The sequence below is a fragment of the Anomaloglossus baeobatrachus genome (genome assembly GCF_048569485.1).
Source record: "Anomaloglossus baeobatrachus isolate aAnoBae1 chromosome 5 unlocalized genomic scaffold, aAnoBae1.hap1 SUPER_5_unloc_30, whole genome shotgun sequence".
Lineage (NCBI taxonomy): Eukaryota > Metazoa > Chordata > Amphibia > Anura > Aromobatidae > Anomaloglossus > Anomaloglossus baeobatrachus.
The window spans coordinates 626,027-647,602 of NW_027441807.1; the positions used below are offsets into that span (position 1 = coordinate 626,027).

The 21,576-nt window shown below is 45.2% G+C and overlaps 1 protein-coding gene across 1 annotated transcript in view; it reads left to right on the top strand.

Annotated features, from left to right (window-relative positions):
* The window catches only part of LOC142259203 (uncharacterized), a 37,558-nt gene extending 18,479 nt beyond the window's left edge, over positions 1-19,079 (top strand). The window contains exons 3-5 of the mRNA XM_075331697.1: positions 14,951-15,074; positions 15,158-15,271; positions 17,369-19,079. Coding sequence (XP_075187812.1) covers positions 14,951-15,074; positions 15,158-15,271; positions 17,369-17,934 — 804 coding nt within the window. The 3' untranslated portion in view covers positions 17,935-19,079. The remainder of the gene's footprint in view (positions 1-14,950; positions 15,075-15,157; positions 15,272-17,368) is intronic.
* The last annotated feature ends 2,497 nt before the right edge of the window (positions 19,080-21,576 follow it).

Consider the following 21,576-nt stretch of genomic DNA (forward strand, 5'->3'; position numbering starts at 1 on the left):
GAGGTGGCCCCTGGGACCGGTCTATTTTACAGAGAGAATCCAAATGGATTTTCACCTTAGACACAACAGCACCAAAAGGTCAGTTGTGTTCTATAATGCTTTTCTCTGTTTACCTTACTATCGTCCCCCATCCCATCATTTATAATGCACAGATTTGTGTAGGTGATACTCTGGTAAATTTAGTCTGGTTTCCCGTCCAGAAAACCTTTTATGAGCTAACCAAGAAACCCTCAGTGAACTCACCCCTTCTTCTTGATACATACCTCTCATATGATGTGAACCATTTTCCTGTGTGAACTCAATTATAACCTTGGACACATATTTACCCTTTTTGATCATGATTGTTAAACCTGCACATATGCTGATAGATCAAAAAACTTTTTAACATTTTTTACTTTTCATTTTCAACAGATTCTGTAATCTGCCACAGCACCATATATGAATTATATTTTCGCCGTAAACTACATTGAGCAGTAGATGTGGTTTATAATATCCTGGTGTGAGAGCTGCGCAGCAAGCGCAGGATGACGTATAGTTGCGCTGGTGGCTCAGCATAGCATTGTGGTATATGAGGTTGCTATGCATTCTGGAACACATGACGCGCTTTAAGGGGCGTAACATTAAGGCAGCGTCATAGCACGCTATGCCCGTGCTCCCACGCGCCCAGTGCACCTCTTTAATGATGGCGCGCCCTTGGGGCGTGACAAGAGGGCGGCATCAATCCATACCGGATTTCACAGTCACCGGTGGCCCCGATGCATTGTGGGATTGATGACGCGCCCCAGTGACCATGCCCCGATGGGCGTGACCTGAGGGTTGCATTGCTTTATGCTGTTTACTACAGCTAGTGGCAGTCCCAGTGCACTGTGGGATTGATGATGCGTCCTAAGGGGCGGGCCTGGTGCACCATGGGAATCCCGATGCACTGTGTGATTGATGATGCATCCTAAGGGGCGGGCCAAGATGGCGGCGCCCACCACTCTCCCACGCTGGATATGTGGCAGCTATCAGTTCATGTTTTAATCACATTAAGGATGACAGGTGAGTGATTTATATATACATGATTGGCGAAGTGTGTCCTCCACTTGGAGCAATTAAGACAATTAGATTTTGAAGGCCTATTTAAGGATAGACATTGTGGTGGAAGGTGGTCCCAGATCTAGACCATCACTATTTGGGTCCGATTTTGATGTAATACTAGCCCTTGGCCTAAACCAAGCATCTCCCCTGATGAATCCCAGCGGAAGAAACGTGTCGGGAGGCTGTTGAAGCTATGACAGGGCCAGCTTAAATAGGGTCAGATTGGTACTGCCCTTGTAAGGGTTGGCGTCTATGGGGTTCTTGTGGGTATATATAGTCCACCTGGGGAGAGATCGTATGCCCCGCTGTGGACAGCTTTCCGACCCTATGAGAATATTGACCCCCTCCAATAACTGACCCGGATCCACAAATGGGTGAGACTAACCCTTTTTTCTTAAAGTTATCATTTGTGTAATTACACACTGATAGGATTTTGTTGATCTGTATGCATATTTATTGGGCATAAAGAACGTTAGTTCAGCCACTCTGAGATTACTTTTGATAAACCCACAGTACACCACTGTTGGGTTTTGTGTCTTAGTGGTAATATCTCAGTCTCCTGGAACAATATTGGTGAAACACTTAGTTCGTTCTTTACAATGAAATAACAATTCTAATGTAATGCATTTTTATATAACTATGAGAGGGCACTCTTGTATGACACTAACAGTGTACCATTATGCAGCATTAATATAAGTCTGGGAGAGTACTAATTTTTGGTTCCCACTGGAGCATATTGGCTGAATTGGCAGACTAACGGATATAGGTTTCTTTGGCCTAGGAATCAGATCATATCAATTAATTAGGAGCATCTGTAAACCTCGGATACCTTTTGAATATTTGAACCTATGGAGCCTGTCTGAAGTATACTTATACATTATTGACAGTAATTATTCCTAATCGGTGTGCTAGCTCCTGCATTAGTTCATTGTGATTTGGTCCAGGCGGACTTGAATTGGGTTTTCTGTTTGTTTATTTGCACAAATTGTATAGTTGCATCACTGAGCAATGTTTTAATTAATACTCTATTAAAGGTTATGTATTAAATTCCTCTTTTCAACTTTGCTGATAATTAGAGTAATTCTGACCTGAAACATTTCTATCCTCAGCAAAAAAACGCCAGGGACAAAATGTAAGCCCCTGTCCAGGACTTTGATCTGCTTAATGGCTAGAACTGCGGGTTGTCAAAACCAAAACATTATGTCACGCCAGAGTGTACAGACACTCAGCGTGCAGCGTAACACAAGGAAAACAATGGAAATGATAATAAAGGAAGGTCCTGATGATGGGGAGAGGGGACACCACCTGCAACTCACCTATGATTTCTAACATGTCTATATGGGTCTTCTTCCCCTCCTTTGTCAGCCCTTGCTCATTTTAACCTCACCCTGGCTAGTGAGAAGGCCAGCGAGAGCAGTACACAGAGAGAGGGCAAATAGACACAAAAAAAGAAAAACATTTCAAGGCCTTCCAATGAATGCAGCTAAACACCACAGCAGCAATAGTCACAACTCCTCAGCTTCTTCCAGAAACAGGTTCCTTCCAAAAAGGTCAGTATAGAATGAGAATCTATAACTGGCATCAGATGGTAAGATACATGACTTTTTATAACAAAGGGGAGTGGTCACAAAAGAGATACACCTGAGATTAAGGCTACAAAGGATAGCCAGATTAGAAAGAGTCCTTAACTCCTACAGTAGAAAGTAGATTCAGTCAAATTAAGTTGTAGACCTGCAAACAATAAGTTGCTGTGACCTTCTGATCCCCGACTCACCAGAGGTCTCCCCAGAGCGGGACAGACTCATAACACATATAATATATAAAGCTGAATGTGTGTGTGTGTGTGTGTGTGTGTGTGTGTATGTATGTCCGGGATTGGCATTTGCACCGTCGCAGCTACAGCCACAAAATTTTGCACACTCACACTTCTGGACCCCGAGAGCATTATAGGCTATGTTTCGAGGGGAAATTTTAACCCCGCGCTTTACAGTTATTCGCCAAAAAACCTGCCTCCATTAAAGCGAATGGAGCTGGGAGCCACAGTGCAGCCAGAACTTCAGAAGAATGCGCAGCCACGCCCTTATATGGAATGTTGGCGTGTCACAATGCAGCCAGGGAAAGAGACAGGGAAAGAGGCAGACACAGACAGGGAAAGAAACAGACATAGACAGGGAAAGAGACAGACACAAAGAGACAGACAAAGAGACAGACTGATAGGGAAAGAGACAGACAGGGAAAGAGAGGGAAAGAGAGAGACAGGTTAAGAGACAGCCACTGACAGGTAAAGAGACAGACACAGGGAAACAGACAGACAGGGAAAGAGAGGGAAAGAGACAGACAGTGTAAGAGACAGACAAAGACAGGTAAAGAGACAAACAAAGAGACAGACACAGGGAAAGAGACAGAGGGAAAGAGACAGACAGTGTAAGATAGGGAAAGAGACAGACAGGGAAAGAGACAGACAGGGAAAGTAACAGAGATAGATAGACAGACAGGGAAAGAGATTGAGACAGACGGAGAAAGAGACAGAGACAGTCAGAGACAGACAGGGAAAGAGACAGACAGACAAAGAGAGAGAGAGAGACAGAGAGATATATACAGAGGGGGAGATAGACATTATAATTACATTTCTATTTGTTTTGTGGTTTATGTGTGCAGAATATATTTTTGTTAATACATTCTATTTTGTTAACAGCAGTTATTAACCCGGGCGAAGCCGGGTAGTACAGCTAGTTATCCATAAATTCATTCATATTCAAGTTCATTTTTTCTTGTTCCATATTGGAGATCTTGTCATATCCTTCTTATTGATTCTCCTTCCTCCTCTTTATTTTCTGAATTCCAAAATTCTCTGAATGACGTATTAGAATGAACATTTTCTCTTTGATAATCACATTTATCAGGATTACAGTCTGAAGATTCCAGATCTGTAGATTTTTGCAGCGTCCGTGCAATAGTTATTGTGAGGGGTTTTCTTTAAGATTTACTTCTGTGAAAGAAGGTGTTTGCCCGACATTGCGCTATGAGCCAAATGTCTATCCTGGTGCAGAGAAAGGCGGCAATCGCTCTCCCCCTAGAAGTGGGACTCCTGGGACAAACAGGGGACAAATTTGGAAGGGAAAAATGTTTGATCTGTGTTGGTCAGAAATAAACTCCATTTTAGTATAGGTTATTACTTATGTTGTGCTCTGATCTGGAAGAACAGGAATTGTGAGCACTTTGGGAATTTCACAGAATGGATTGATAAAGGTATAACTAGATTGTACCCATTATTTAGAGCAGAGGTCTCATGCGGCCCCTCAGGCTGCTTCGTGCGACCCCCAGGCCCGTGCCCCTGTTGACTATCACGGCCGGTGTAGGGGCCACCCGCAGCCACTGTCTGCGCTTTATGTCAGATGAATGTTTTGCCGGCGCTGCGCTCTCAGAGTCAAATGCTCTGTGCACAACTATTCCTCCAGTGGAAACTGCCTGTCCTCAGCTGGTTACCTCTGATTGGCGGACGGCTACGGCTGCATTGGAAACGTTGAGCATAAAGAGCCTGACTCTGCGCACGCAGCTGCGACAAAACAATCACCTGACAAATTGCTGACCGGGGCTGCGGCCCCTGCACCGGCCGCAATAGTCAACGGGGGCACGGGCCTGCAGACAGCAAGAAGCAGAGATGAGGCAGCCGAGGGAACGTGGGACAGGTGAGAAGAATGGTGTTTTGTTTTTTTTTTGTGTGTGTATGTGAAGGATGGCACATTAACCCCTTAGCGACCTATGACGTACTGGGGACGTACTGGGTACGTCATGGCTCCCTGGTACTTAAGGACCCATGACGTATTAAGTACGTCATGGCGAAATTGTGGCCCCGGAGGCTGCGATCGCTTTGCAAATACCTTTGATTTGCGGCGGAGGGGGCCTCTGCCTGACCTCAGGAGGGGTGGTGTCTCCTCCCCTGACTTATGGAGGCTGTGATTGGCTGGCAAAAGCCGCTCAGCCAATCACAGCCACTGTAATGTTTTTGCCTCTGAAAATGGCTAAAACATTGAAATCCAGCCATGATCAGTGCAGCTATAGCACTGATCATTGGCTGGAGCTGGGTGACCTGTGTTTCACCCGCCCCCAGCTCTGATTGGAGGGAGCGGCCTTGTGACCGATCTCGCCAATCACTGTGGATCTGGTACCGGAGACCACTCCCCTCAACTTCACTCCGGCGTCTGTGGAAGCTGAGGAGAGCGATTGGTAAGTTATAGCGCCACTGCCCCCCTTCAGCCGTCACATTACTATAGGATGAGGACATTACTATAGGAAGGGGACAAGGTGGGCACATTACTATAGGATGGGGACAAGGTGGGCACATTACTATAGGATGGGGACAAGGTGGGCACATTACTATAGGATGAGGACATTACTATAGGATGGGGACAAGGTGGGCACATTACTATAGGATGGGGACAAGGTGGGCACATTACTAAAGGATGGGGACATTACTGTAGGATGGGCACATTACTATAGAATGGGACAACTATAGGATGGGGACGGTACTGCAGGATAGGGAGATTGCTACAAGTGGACAAGGATGGGGAACATTACTATAAGATGGGGACAAGGATGGACACATTACTATAGATTGGGGACATTACGATAAGATGGGGACAAGGCTGCGGACATTACTATAGGATGGGGACAAGGATGAGGCACATTACTGAAGGATGGAGACTAGGATGGGGAACAATACTACAAGGGGACAAGGATGGGCACATTACAACAAGATTGGGAACATTACTAAAAGATGTTGGCCAAAATGTCTATATAGTGCTAATTGTAACACTATTAGTTACAAGAAAGGGATAAAATGTAAAAAAAAACCCTCAAAGTAAGGCATGACTTTTTTTTTAAACCATCAAATTTTTTTTTATATATATTTAAACAAAGAATGTGCACATTTGTTATAATAAGCAAGTGAAAAATGTTCAAAATCTGTGATCCAAAGGTGTGATAAAAATAAAAAAAAAAATGGTACCAATAAAAATGTCATTTTGACCTGCAAAGAATGCGGCCCCCCAAAATATTTTTCTCCTCTGTGCGGCCCATACACCCAGCCGAGTTTGAGACCCCTGCTTTAGAGGAATGTGATATGTACATTGTGTAATGTTCAGCAGAGATTTGGGTAACAGAAGAATGACTTTCATTATCTGCAATTATTATTTTACTTGATAAAGGATAAAAATAAATGTTATTCACTGATAAAGGGGAGAAGAGATCAATAGAAAACTAATCAATAGATGTAAGGGGAAGGGAAATTGAGAGTTGTCACAATTTTATCCATCATTGTTGGATATTTGGCTGACAACATCCACTTGTTACACGCCTGTCCCGTGTCTGGGATCTGCCCCTTCCCCCGCTCTGCTAAACTTTCCTGTGCTCCACGATGGGCTTTGTAAGTAGCCGGACACGCTCCATGTGCTGAGCTTAACTGGCCTCTATAAGGCTACCAAGATACACCCCTGTGTCCTGGTATTAGGACTATTAGGCTATGTGCGCACGCTGCGTTTTTTTTACGCTGCGTTTTTACCGCGATTTGGTGCGTTTTTGGCTGCGTTTTGCTGCGTTTTTGATCTCTGCGTTTTGCTGCGTTTTTCCAATGCATTGCATGGGCGGAAAACGCAGAAAAACGCAGGAAAGAATTGACATGTCCAATTTTTTTTTTCAAGCTCAAAAACGCAGCTTAAAAAAACAGTTGTGTGCGGACAGCAAAAATGAAAACTCATAGACTTTGCTGGGGAAGCAAAGTCATGCAGTTTTGAGGCCAAAAACGCACCCGAAAAACACGCAAAAACGACGCGAAAAATGCACTGTGCGCACATAGCCTTAGTCTGTCTGTGCACAGCGACCTGTCTGCAGTCTCCAGAACATCTCCAGCACCTCAGCTACCAATCTGCCTGTGGCTTCCAGTATCTGCTCCTGTCTGAGGTCTCCAGGACGTCTGCGGCTTCCAATACCTCAGTTACCTGTCTGCCTGTGGGTGTCAGTACCTCTGCAGCCTGTCTGCAGTCTTCAGGACCTCTGCTGTATGCCTGTGACTGGTAGTGCCTCTGCTGCTCGTCCCAGGTTTTCCAGGATATCTGCTACATGTCCGTCCACGGCTTTCAGCCTCCTGTCTGCCTACAGCTTCCATTACCTCACTTTGTGACCCCCTGACAGAATCCAAGACCATGGCTCCCAATGGCACAGTAACACCCATTTTTGGGAAAGTCCCTACACAACTCCGCTCCGTACACCTCGTACACACGCGGCTCTGCTCCGTACACCTCGTACACACACGGCTCTGCTCCGTACACCTCGTACACACACGGCTCTGCTCCGTACACCTCGTACACACACGGCTCTGCTCCGTACACCTCGTACACACGCGGCTCTGCTCCGTACACCTCGTACACACGCAGCTCTGCTCCGTACACCTCGTATACACACGGCTCCGCTCCGTACACCTCGTACACACACGGCTCCGCTCCGTACGCCTCATACACGCACGGCTCTGCTCCGTACACCTCGTACACACACGGCTCCGCTCCGTACACCTCGTACACACACGGCTCTGCTCCGTACACCTCGTACACACACGGCTCCGCTCCGTACACCTCGTACACACACGGCTCCGCTCTGTACACCTCATACACACACGGCTCCGCTCCGTACACCTCGTACACACACGGCTCTGCTACATCCACACTGTAAACCCCTCCTGACCCCACACATAAACTTCCCCTCATCCAGCACCATGACACCCAGCACAGCAGAGTCCTGCATACACTGAGGAGCTGACCATGTGACCTCTGACTCCTCCCCTCCATGTGACATCATCACAGGTGCTGTAAGCACAGAGCAGCCATATATCTAGTGTGCGGCTCTGCAGGTGGAGGTAGGTGCAGGGTATTATATATCTAGTGTGCGGCTCTGCAGGTGGAGGTAGGTGCAGGGTATTATATATCTAGTGTGCGGCTCTGCAGGTGGAGGTAGGTGCAGGGTATTATATATCTAGTGTGCGGCTCTGCAGGTGGAGGTAGGTGCAGGGTATTATATATCTAGTGTGCGGCTCTGCAGGAGGAGGTAGGTGCAGGGTATTATATATCTAGTGTGCGGCTCTGCAGGTGGAGGTAGGTGCAGGGTATTATATATCTAGTGTGCGGCTCTGCAGGTGGAGGTAGGTGCAGGGTATTATATATCTAGTGTGCGGCTCTGCAGGTGGAGGTAGGTGCAGGGTATTATATATCTAGTGTGCGGCTCTGCAGGTGGAGGTAGGTGCAGGGTATTATATATCTAGTGTGTGGCTCTGCAGGTGGAGGTAGGTGCAGGTTATTATATATATCTAGTGTGCGGCTCTGCAGGTGGAGGTAGGTGCAGGGTATTATATATCTAGTGTGCGGCTCTGCAGGTGGAGGTAGGTGCAGGTTATTATATATCTAGTGTGCGGCTCTGCAGGTGGAGGTAGGTGCAGGGTATTATATATCTAGTGTGCGGCTCTGCAGGTGGAGGTAGGTGCAGGGTATTATATATCTAGTGTGCGGCTCTGCAGGTGGAGGTAGGTGCAGGGTATTATATATCTAGTGTGCGGCTCTGCAGGTGGAGGTAGGTGCAGGGTATTATATATCTAGTGTGCGGCTCTGCAGGTGGAGGTAGGTGCAGGGTATTATATATCTAGTGTGCGGCTCTGCAGGTGGAGGTAGGTGCAGGGTATTATATATCTAGTGTGCGGCTCTGCAGGTGGAGGTAGGTGCAGGGTATTATATATCTAGTGTGCGGCTCTGCAGGTGGAGGTAGGTGCAGGGTATTATATATCTAGTGTGCGGCTCTGCAGGTGGAGGTAGGTGCAGGTTATTATATATCTAGTGTGCGGCTCTGCAGGTGGAGGTAGGTGCAGGTTATTATATATCTAGTGTGCGGCTCTGCAGGTGGAGGTAGGTGCAGGGTATTATATATCTAGTGTGCGGCTCTGCAGGTGGAGGTAGGTGCAGGGTATTATATATCTAGTGTGCGGCTCTGCAGGTGGAGGTAGGTGCAGGGTATTATATATCTAGTGTGCGGCTCTGCAGGTGGAGGTAGGTGCAGGGTATTATATATCTAGTGTGCGGCTCTGCAGGTGGAGGTAGGTGCAGGGTATTATATATCTAGTGTGCGGCTCTGCAGGTGGAGGTAGGTGCAGGGTATTATATATCTAGTGTGCGGCTCTGCAGGTGGAGGTAGGTGCAGGGTATTATATATCTAGTGTGCGGCTCTGCAGGTGGAGGTAGGTGCAGGGTATTATATATCTAGTGTGCGGCTCTGCAGGTGGAGGTAGGTGCAGGGCATTATATATCTAGTGTGCGGCTCTGCAGGTGGAGGTAGGTGCAGGGTATTATATATCTAGTGTGCGGCTCTGCAGGTGGAGGTAGGTGCAGGTTATTATATATCTAGTGTGCGGCTCTGCAGGTGGAGGTAGGTGCAGGGTATTATATATCTAGTGTGCGGCTCTGCAGGTGGAGGTAGGTGCAGGGTATTATATATCTAGTGTGCGGCTCTGCAGGTGGAGGTAGGTGCAGGGTATTATATATCTAGTGTGCGGCTCTGCAGGTGGAGGTAGGTGCAGGGTATTATATATCTAGTGTGCGGCTCTGCAGGTGGAGGTAGGTGCAGGTTATTATATATCTAGTGTGCGGCTCTGCAGGTGGAGGTAGGTGCAGGGTATTATATATCTAGTGTGCGGCTCTGCAGGTGGAGGTAGGTGCAGGGTATTATATATCTAGTGTGCGGCTCTGCAGGTGGAGGTAGGTGCAGGGTATTATATATCTAGTGTGCGGCTCTGCAGGTGGAGGTAGGTGCAGGGGCTCTATTATTTGGGGGTCCTCATTCTCATTAACCCCTTCATGTCTCAGCTATTTTCACCTTTAACCAGTTCAGGACCAGTTTCCCGCTATTCCTGACCGGCTCATGTACATTCAGTTTAACCCATTAAGGACGGAGCCAGTTTTATACGTCATGACTCGGCCATTTTCTACAATTCTTACCAGTGTCACTTTGACAGGTTTCGAAAGGTAACGCCAAAAAAGTGGACCCCACAGTTTATTACCCACTTTCTTATGAGCGCGGTGATACCCCACATGTGGTCAGAAACCTCTGTTTGGACAAATGGGAGAAGCCGGAACAGAAGGAGCAATATGTGAATTTTGGAAAGGAAATTTGGCTGAAATAGATTGCGGGCACCATGTAGCATTTGTAGGGCCGCCAAGGTACCTAAACAGCAGAAACCCCCCACAAGTTACTCCATTTTGGAAACTAGACCCCCTCAAGGAATTTCTCTAGATGTTTGGTGAGCACCTGGAACCCCCAGAGGCTTCACAGAATTTTATAACGTTGAGCCGTGAAAATTAAAAAAAAAAAACATTTTTACCACAAAATTATTACCTTAACCAGATAGCTTTTATTCACAAGGGTAACAGGAAAATATGCACCATAAAATTTATTGTGCAATGTCTCCTGAGTGCGAAGATACTTCATATGTGGTGGTAATCAACTGTTTGGTCGCACGGCAGGACTTGAAAGGGAAGGAGTGTCATTTGACTGTAAAATTAGCTGGAATTATTAGCGAATGCCAAGTCGCATTTAGAGAGCCCCTAAGGTGCCTAAACAGTGGAGCTCCCCCACAAGTGATCCCATTTTAGAAACTAGACCCCTCAAGGATTTTATCCAGGGGTATATTGAGCATTTGAACCCACAGGTACTTCACAGAATTTTATAACATTAGGTCGTCATATTGAAAATGTTCATTTTTTTTTTAACAAAAATGTTGCTTTAGCACCAAATTTCTCACTTTTTCAAGAGGAAACACGAAAAAGTAAACTGCACAGTTTGATAGACTACATGTGGCCAAAAATCCCTGTTTGGACAAATGGGAGGACTTGGAACGGAAGGAGCACCCTGTGAATTTTGGAAAAGTTGAAATAAATGGCGGGCACCATGTTGCATTTGCAGGGCCCCTAAGGTACCTATACAGCAGAAACTCCCCACAAGTGACCCCATTTTGGACACTAGACCTCTAAAAAATTTTATTCAGGGTTACAGTGAGCATTTTAACTCCACAGGTAGTTTACAAAAATGTTGCTGTAGTGCCAAGTTTCTCACTTAGACTGTGACGCAGTGTCAGCTCTTCTGTGCAGCTGCCAGTGTTTTCCACACGAGAATGCAGCTGCCCGTGCCCACGATCTGGGTTCAGGCCACTGCGGACTTTATTCTCCAGGCTGCGAAGAACACACTCATCTCCATAGCATAAACTGACATCCTGCGTCTCAGGAAGCCGCGCCGCTGGTCAGTTTATGCTGCAGATAAAAGAAGCACAGTCGGGATGAGATTTCTAAACATCCCGCTACTGCGCTTGTACTGCACAACATTGCAGTCAAAACACTCTGCGTCCAAACCGATGCAAATCCTGATCGTGGGCACATAGCCTAATAAGCTAGGATGGATGGATAGATAAATAGATGTCAAACACATATATAATGTCCCACCCCCCTGCATATTCTAAGCTGGCACCATTTAGTGACTTTCATGTGGCACTAAAGGGTGTTTAGGCTTGTATTTAGCTAAAAAAAAAATAAAAAAATAATTGAAAAAACAACAGAATAAAAAAAAACAGCTAGGGTAAAGCAGACGGCTGCAGACCACAGCTGGCAGCTTCATATTGGCTGGTATTACAAAATGAAGGTCTCCCCATGCTGTTTTTTTAATATATAAATAATTTTAAAAAAAAAGTGGGGTCCCCCTGTGAAGGGGTCTTTCTCACACAATTAACAGAGCGAGAGATGAGTGAACAATCCAAAGCATATTTATTCTATGCAATATAGAATGACCATTAAATAATCCACCACACGGAGGGTAGAAATGGCATAAATGTCCCGGAGTTCAGTCATACTCCTCCAGCAATCCTTCTCCAGGGAAATCGGGGTTTCTCACAGTGTCTTTGGGGTGCTGGCTGCAGCCTCGGCGTCTCCCTCAGAGGTTCAATCTAGCTTCCTCTTTCTTGTAAGTCTCACCCAGAATCACTAATCTCTCAGGTAAACCGAGTTTAGGTGGATTCCAGGTCCCCTCCCCCAGACCTAGGCACAGAAGCACTTCAAGGGAATAAATCCTGACTTAACAGGACAAACAATATATCGAATAGACAGACCACCACGCCCAAAACATGAACCCACACAAAATGGTACTTAACCCACAATATCACACCATGACATCCCCCAAATTGGATTTCCAGCCAAGGTAAAGTGGACAGCTGTGGTCTGGTACTCTCAGGGTGGAAAGACCCATGGTTATTTGGCCCTTCGCCCCGACTCTTCCCATTGGCGTAATGCGGTGGCAAATGGGGAAATAAATAGGGTTGTTGGGGTTAGGGTTAATGATGTCACAGCATCTATCAGATACTTGACATCACTAACCTAGTCAGTAATAAAAAAAGGACAAAAAAAAATTATTTGAAAAAACACTCCCCAACACATTCCCTCTTTCAGCAATTTATTGAAAAGAAAAAAAATTCCGGTCTGCCGTAATCCATTTTGGAGGTCCTACAACGATTTTGTACCTTCCAGAATATGGGTCGCACACTTTGAGAACGTATCCCCCATTTTCTGGAAGTGCAAACCCTCCATGGGAGGAGTGTGGGTGCAGTGATAACTGCACTCACACTTCCCGGGTCCACAGCATGGCAGTGTGAGCTGCAGTAAGCTCAGTGTCACTACTAGCAGGGAGCCGGCTGAGAGCCGCTCTGCATATGTGGACAGGATCTTCTGAGAAGGAAGAGGAGGGATTGTGGGGGATCGTCACTGCAGAAGGAAACGGGAGACTTGGGATTGACAGGGGGTGACCTGGCTGGACCTGGGGAGAACTTTGATGTTGCATCTGACATGTCAGATACGAAAGAACTCAGAGGAGAAGGATGGTCCATTTTAGTTGATTGGGTGGGGGGGCAGTTTGGCCACATTCGGGGACCGGGGGAGGCGACTTATCTCCCATCTGACATGATTAATCATGCCAGGTGGGAGATAAATCATTTTTTTCTGCCCGAATCGTGGTCTCCAGAGACTGAGCTACCCTTGGTAGATGAAACCACTGAAATTTTCCGATGTTGGGGGGGCGGCATACACTTGATTTCTTTATTGCTTGCCGGCAGCTGCGGGAGGGGATTAACACCGAACGCTAGGACATAATTTTACTTCCTGCGGTCGTTAAGGGGTTAAAGTCTACAAGCTCCGAAACCAGTTTAGAATATCTAAACTTTTTTTATTTACATAATTTTTCTAGTTTAGGAGTGAAATATAATGTGGGCACATTTTGTAATTGGGTAATTTTCACTATTTTGCTGCCTTCAAACAAGCAATGGGTGGCAAATTGTGTGTCAGCGAGTGCACAGATCCGTACGCCATGTGTGGCCCCTCTTCTTCCGTTAGAGACAAGAATACATCGAATCCTAATCCCATTGTCCTGTTCTTAACTGAAAAACTGGGAAATTATTTGTTTTTGTACTTTTTTATTTTCCTACTCTTAAGGCCACTTTACACACTGCGATATCAGTACCGATATCGCTAGTGTGGGTACCCGCCCACATCTGTTCTGCGACACGGGCAAATCACTGCCCGTGGCGCACAACATCACCCAGAGCAGTCACACATACTTACCTTCCCTACGACGTCGCTGTGACCGGCGAACCGCCTCCTTTCTAAGGGGGCGGTCCGTGCGGCGTCACAGCGACGTCACTGAACTGCCGCCCAGTAGCAGCGGAGGGGCGGAGATGAGCGGGACGTAACATCCCGCCCACCTCCTTCCTTCCGCATTGTGGCCGGGAGACAGGTAGGGGAGCTTCCTCGTTACTGCGGCGTCACACGCAGCGATGTGTGCTGCCGCAGGAACGAGGAACAACTTTGTTACTGCTGCAGTAACGATAATCGAGAATGGACCCCCATGTCACCGATGAGCGATTTTGCACGTTTTTGCGACGATGCAAAATCGCTCATAGGTGTCACACGCAACGGCATCGCTAATGCGGCCGGGTGTGCGTCACGAATTCCGTGACCCCAACGACTTAGCATTAGCGATGTCGTAGCGTGTAAAGCCCGCTTTATTATGGAAGGAATTACTCTTTTATTTTTCCATTCACATTGTCGTATGAAGGATTGTTTTTTTATAACGATAATGTGCTACTTTCACAGTTGTACTATTTACATAGCACATTTCATGTTGAATATTTTTTAGTACCCAAATAATATCTCACCTCCCTTATCTCCATTAATTTTACATATCGCCTCATCTCCTTCCCATTCAGGTCCTTATAATATCGGATCCTCTCAGTGGAGATCTTCTATAGAAGAGAATTCTCCTGATTTCCCCGTGAAGGATGGATATGGACAGGGACAAGATGGCGGAGAGGATATTACACCTCACCCTAGAGATCCTCTTCCGGCTTACTGGAGAGGTGAGAGATTCTGATGACGTCGCATTACATCATTCTTATCTATGGGAATAACAGATGGACAGAACTGGAGAGGTGAGGACTCTGGAAATGTCTGGAGTGAGATTTATTACTGTGTCTCTCCATAACCAGGATTACACAGTAGTGAAGAAGACCTCTAGTGAGCGCTGTCAGGCCCCTGTGTCTGAGGGATGGGGAAGACCCCTGAGCCCAATCACGGGGCCTCCACCTCACCCCCCGATACATGAGGACATCAATGACCAGAAGATCCTAGAACTCACCTACAAGATGATTGAGCTGCTGACTGGAGAGGTGACACTGCTGGGAATGCTGGGACATTATACAGTAACGCTATGAAGGGATCGGGGGTGACGGTATCATTGTATGTGTCAGGTTCCTATAAGGTGTCAGGACGTCACCGTCTATTTCTCCATGGAGGAGTGGGAGTATTTAGAAGGACACAAAGAGCTGTACAAGGACGTCATGATGGAGGTTCCACAGCCCCTCACATCACCAGGTAATAGACAGGACTAAATACACACGGCCTATAATTCTCTGTATGTAAGGAATGAATTCAGTCCCTGTATGTGTCTCCTCCAGGTCTATCCAGTAAGAGGACAACACCAGAGAGATGTCCCCGTCCTCTTCTCCCACAGGACTGTAAACAAGAAGATCCCGATGTTCCTCAGGATGTGTTTCCTCCAGCTCTATCCAGTAAGAGATATCTACTCATGTACTTTCTGCACTAATTTTGTGTTTACATTTTTAGACTTTCTGCTCTGGTTTTTCAGCTGTATTTTCTTTGCTTCTGCTTCTTCTGCTGTTTGTTTCTAGTGCCTTCTTTATGTCGTTATGAAGGCAACTCAAAGACCTGCAGAGGGTTCATGAATATCCTGTTTCCCCAAAAAGACGACCTACACCAAAAATAAGAGCTAGCATGATTTGTTGGGATTTTTGGAGAATGGTTGAAATAAAATAATAAGATCTAGTTACAGTCAGGACCAGTGTTGGGAGGAAACAAACTGCGCAATTTCTCAGGAACCGCACTCTCTTAGGGACGCCATCAGAGGTATTCTAAAGTTGATTGTTTAAGGACCTTTGATCACATCAGAGTCATGTGACATGATGTTATTAATCTTTTAACATTTCCACATCTTAAGCGGGTTTTACACGCTACAATATATCTAACGATGTGTCGGCGGGGTCATGTCTTAAGTGACGCACATCCGGCATCGTTAGTGTTGTAGTTGCGTGTGACACCTACGTGCGATTCCGATTGTACGCAAAAACATTGATCGCATACACATCGTTCATTTTCTAAAAATTGAACATCCGGTTGTTCAATGTTCCCGAGGCAGCATACATCGCTGTGTGTGACACCCCGGGAATGATGAACACCGCTTACCTGTGTCCCGCCGGCTATGCGGAAGGAGGTGGGCGGGATGTTTACGTCCCGCTCATCTCCGCCCCTCCACTTCTATTGGGCGGTTGGTGTGTGACGTCGCTGTAACGCTGAACGTCCCTCCCCCTTCAGGAAGTGGATGTTCGCCGCCCACAGCGAGGTCGTATGGCAGGTAAGTACGTGTGACGGGGGGTTACAGCATTGTGCAACACGGGCAACAAATTGGCCATGCCGCACAAGCGATGGGGGCGGGTGCAATCACAAATGCGATCGCACGTTTAATTGAAACGTGTAAAGCAGCCTTTATTCTGGCAGATTGTGCGGGATTAACCCTTTTTCTTCTTTTGGTTTGAAGACATATTTGTATAGACCGCAAGACCCTGCTACCTGCATTGGTTAAAAAGCCTCAGAATAGGCCATCAACGTTACAGTCCCGGACAACACTGTTAAATATCCGACATCTGTCTTTATCTATTTTATTTTCGTCTTAAAAAAAACCCTCATTGAAATTGTCTATGTTGTGTGTCAATGTTACTAGGAGAATTTTGCAGCTTCTGACAACTGGCATGGCAGCGTCAGGATCTGTGGATACTGCACTCTGCCTGCTAACTTCTTTGATATTTGTGAGCAGCTCAAGTAGACACAGGCATGAAACCACAGGCTTAGGCAGGCTAGCAAGAGTTAATCTCTGCTAGGCTGCTTGTTAATATCTTTCATTACATGCTGTAGGGGAGCCAGTGTCATTCGCTCCCCTCCTGTATATACTGGGTGGACTATTCCATTAATGCCAGCTGTAGTTTACCTATACTGGTCTGGTCAGGTGTTGTGAATTGTTGCTGTGACCAGTTTTGGTGTTAACCCTTGTTGTCTTTTATGTTGCTGCTTTCCTGCTCTTGCTTTTCTCCTTAGTCTCTCATTGTTTAATTCTGTGAGTTTGCAGTATGTATGAATTTTGGTTTTCTTATTTGTTTTAATCTTTTTCCATCATATTCCTGCCCCTTCCTTCCCTAGGGGGATAACAGATTTGTCATCTGGTCAGGAGAATAGTAAGGCCCAAGACTCTGGCATCTCCACTTACAGGAGTAATCCAGAAGTTAGAGAGAGCCTAAGGTCTCCTAGCATGAGGGACAGTATAGGAGCCCCTTGTGCCTCGCTATCCTGTATTCATATCGTGACAAATCAGATTATTTACTGTAGGAAATTTCAGAGAACTGGTGCTACTGGAGAGATATTTTGGAGACAGGAATGGGAGGTCCGAATTAACGAAGATGTAACCCTAAGATCTCGAAATTAGAAAATAGATTCAGAATAATTTGGTTCCTAGTTTAATTTCTGATGTTATGGTTTAAAACACAATGTGCTTTCAAAATATCATTAAAAACTAATAACATTGTGTTTATATTTAGCAGATGACTGTATTGGGAGTTCAGATGGACCTCTAATATCTTCAGAATTTATAACAGAGGATGAAAGTATCACACATGATACATATAAGGAGCATGCTGTTGTCCCAGATATACCTCCAGTCCTTCCTAGGATTGATCTATCATCTGATCTTTTCAAACAAGTCCAAAATTCCAATCATCAAAAAACTCACACAGGGGAGAAGCCATTTTCATGTTCAGAATGTGGGAAATGTTTTATTCGGAAATCAAACTTTGTTAGACATAAAAAAATTCACACAGGGGAGAAGCCATTTTCATGTTCAGAATGTGGGAAATGTTTTATTCAGAAATCACAACTTGTTGTGCATCAAAGATCTCATACAGGGGAGAAGCCATTTTCATGTTCAGAATGTGGGAAATGTTTTATTCAGAAATCAAAACTTGTTGTGCATCAAAGATCTCATACAGGGGAGAAGCCATATTCATGTTCAGAGTGTGGGAAATATTTTACTAGGAAATTATGTCTTGGTTACCATCAAAAAAATCACACAAAATCAAAAATCAATCAAAAAAACATTTTTATGTTCTGAATGTGGAAAATGTTATTCTCAGAAATCGGATCTCGTTAAACATTTGCTGAAGCCATACAGGGAAAGAACCTTTTTCATGTTGTGAATAATTGAAATGTTTAGGGCTCATGCGCACGTTGCTCTTTTTTTTTTTTTTTGCGTTTCTGCAGCATTTTAAGCTGCAGCGTCACATTGTCAAAATTCATGCGTGCTGCTTCACCAGCAAAGTATCTATGAGAATCATGCAAAATCCGTGCGCACGATGCTGTTTTAAACGCAATGTTTTGATTGTCAAAAATTTGAGAAAATCTCTGCGTTTAAAAAAGTAGCAGTCACTTCTTTTGTTCATTTTGGCAGCGTTCTACACCCATTGAAATCAATGAGTTGTAGAAAAACGCTACCAAAATGCTAAGCAGAACGTTTGCATGTTTATTTGACAATAAAAAACGCAGGTCTTTTGGTCTCTCTCTCTCTCTCTCTGTCTCTATCTCTCTCTCTGTCGATGTCGGTCTCTCCTTCCCACCCCCTCTCTCATACTCCCCGATTACAGATGCTGCGCTGCACGGCGTTCACACTGTGGCGGCTTCTCTTTTGAAATTGCCGGTCGCTCATTATTCAATCTCCTATTCCCTGCTTCCTCTGCCCACCGACGCCTATGATTGCTTGTAATCAGACACGCCCCCACGCTGAGTGACAGCTGTCTCACTGCAATCAATCACAGCTGTCGGTGGGCATGTCTATATCGTGCAGTAAAAAAAAAAATAATTTAAAAAAATAAGAGAATGAATATTCGCTGCTCCCCATGATAATACTACCCACCTCTTGGTTGGCGCTGGTTTCACTGCCTAGAGGTGGGCGGGATTATGGCGTGGGGAGCAGTGAATATTCATTTTCTTTTTTAGCTGGCACACTGTTAGCCCTTTTGAGAGCCTTTAGGAACATTTATGAAAGGTTTTGATGCTGGATTATATTTAGATAATTCACTAATCTGAGGTTGCCCACTGCTTTATTTACTAAAAAGCGCAGCCCCAGATTGGAGATTGGAACTCTGAAGTATATCACATTGTATATAATTGTATTTCAAAGCTTGTTGTTTTGTTAATAAATGCTTGTAAATATATATTCTTCATGCCTGGCTTTCTCTATTGTCTAGATGTGATGATTTTGCCTCAGAACCTCTGGGGTTGGCGCAGATTTATAGACATTTCGCACAAACATTTATGATACCTATGCTGGGATTTTGGGAATTAAATGCCAATCTGTCACTAAGTATTTAACCCTTAATTAGAAATCAGAATAATATATAAAGACAGTGTCACACTAGGTACGGGGAAGTACCAAGCAAACAAAGTAAGGGAGGGGAAACCCTGAGTCTAGGGAAGGAGGAGATGATGACTGCTGATCAAGCCTACCACTGGGCCCTGGATTCCCTCACCACGCTGCGCCAGATACCTAATCCTAGGCTGACCCTGATCTGGGCCCTAGGTAGAGAGCGGTTCGGATGAGCTCTTTGTCAACCTCACCAAGCACTAAAGGACACACAGGGATAATAAACAAAGGAAAACAACAAACAACTTATCGCAAGACGACTCAGTAAGAAGTTCAGTAAATAGCAGCTACTATCCTACTGATGCATGCAAGCCACCTGCTTGCATCCAGACTTTGTGAAGGAAATAAATATCTCCAGTACAAGTCCAGAGAAAATGAGAGTATTTAAACCCAAGGGGAAATACAGATTATTAGCAACTGAAATAAAGAGGAGCTCCCCTGTGTCCTAAAGAAACAAGGATGAAAACCCAACAGATGAGATACAAGTACACTGAATACTGACAACAGAAAAAATAAAAAGTCAGAGAGTATTTTGCGCAGCCAAATACTGTGACCTTCTATTGCCGGACAACAAAGGTCTGTCTGTTACCCATGACAGATAGGGACTCTGACTCCAATGATATGTCATTTACTGGGCTGCTTGCTGTAGTTTTGATAAAATCACTGTATTATCGCTAGGTTATTATCACTAGAGAACTAGTAAAACTGCTGCCATGTATCCTCCATCTCCATTAGCTCTGTATAACCCAGCCCTCACCTGATTAGCAGCTTTCTGTCTATGCTCATTGTACACAGCTGCCAATCAGTGGTGTGGGTGAGGTTATACATAGAACAGCATATCGAGAACTCGTGGATCTTAAGCAAATAAAACTGATCTTTATCAAAACTTCAGCAAGCAGCAAAGTAAGTGACACATCGCTGGAATCAGGGTCTCTGCTTATATAGTTTGATTGGACACACATTACAATTAGCTTTGTTACTCTTAATCTATAAATCACATCCAAAGCCATACGCTATTAAATGTTATATATTTAATCTGAAAAGTAGGCAGTGTTTATAAAAATATACATATTACAAAGGGGAACAAAATAATACAGCATATGCAATTACATAAAATAAAAGGGAATAACAAAAGAAAAATTACTGAACCTGGGTCACAGAAATTAATTCTGATTTCTGGAGGGGAGGACTCCAATGGAACGTGGAGCAATCCTGCACAGCAATGTTCTTTTCATTGAACAAGGATGATAGTCTGCATTAGCTTTTTATAAACACAAGTTACACCCACATACTTCCCCTCTGGTGACTCATAACAGGGCTGGACTTCAGATAACTATAGGATGTGTCTAAAGGCCACTTTACACACTGCGATATCGGTCCCGATATCGCTAGTGTGGGTACCCGCCCCCATCTGTTGTGCGACACGGGCAAATCGCTGCCCGTGGCGCACAACATCGCCCAGAGCAGTCACACATACTTACCTGTCTAGCAACGCCGCTGTGACCGGCAAACCGCCTCCTTTCTAAGGGGGCGGTCCATGCGGCGTCACAGCAGCGTCACTGAACCGCCGCCCAATAGCAGCGGAGGGGCGGAGATGAGCGGGACGTAACATCCCGCCCACCTCCTTCCTTCCGCATTGTGGCCAGGAGGCAGGTAAGGAGAGGTTCCTCGTTCCTGCGGCGTCACACGCAGCGATGTGTGCTGCCGCAGGAACGAGGAACAACTTCATTACTGCTTCAGTAACGATTTTTGAGAATGGACCCCCATGTCACCGATGAGCGATTTTGCACGTTTTTTGCAACGATGCAAAATCGCTCATCGGTGTCATACGCAACGACATCGCTAATGCATCGCTAATGCGGCCGGATGTGCGTCACCAATTCCATGACCCCAACGAGATCGCATTAGCGATGTCGTAGCGTGTAAAGCCCCCTTAGGTCTTAGAAAATGATGAGTTCTCAATTCATATTTTCTATAAGGGGATAAAAAAGGATTTGCATTCCTCCGCTATTTTTCTGTTCAACTGCTGCTTTTATCTCTACCGGTCATAAATCTGTCCTTTTCTGCATTCTTGTGCATTCAAGCTGAGAATGGCCTCACATCTGCTAGAGGATTGTCTTTAGTTACCTGTTTCCAAAGGAGGGGGTCAGATTCATAAGCGTCTTATTGAGTCTTTATGGATTTTATTATTTCTATGACACAGGACTACATATTGTTTTTTTCCCAAATCAAGCTTTTATCCCCTTGAAAGTCGAGGTCAGTTTTTTGGACACTTGCCTCGACTTGGTGCTTGAAGAGTTCAATAAAATCAGACATTTTACACTCTCATCTACA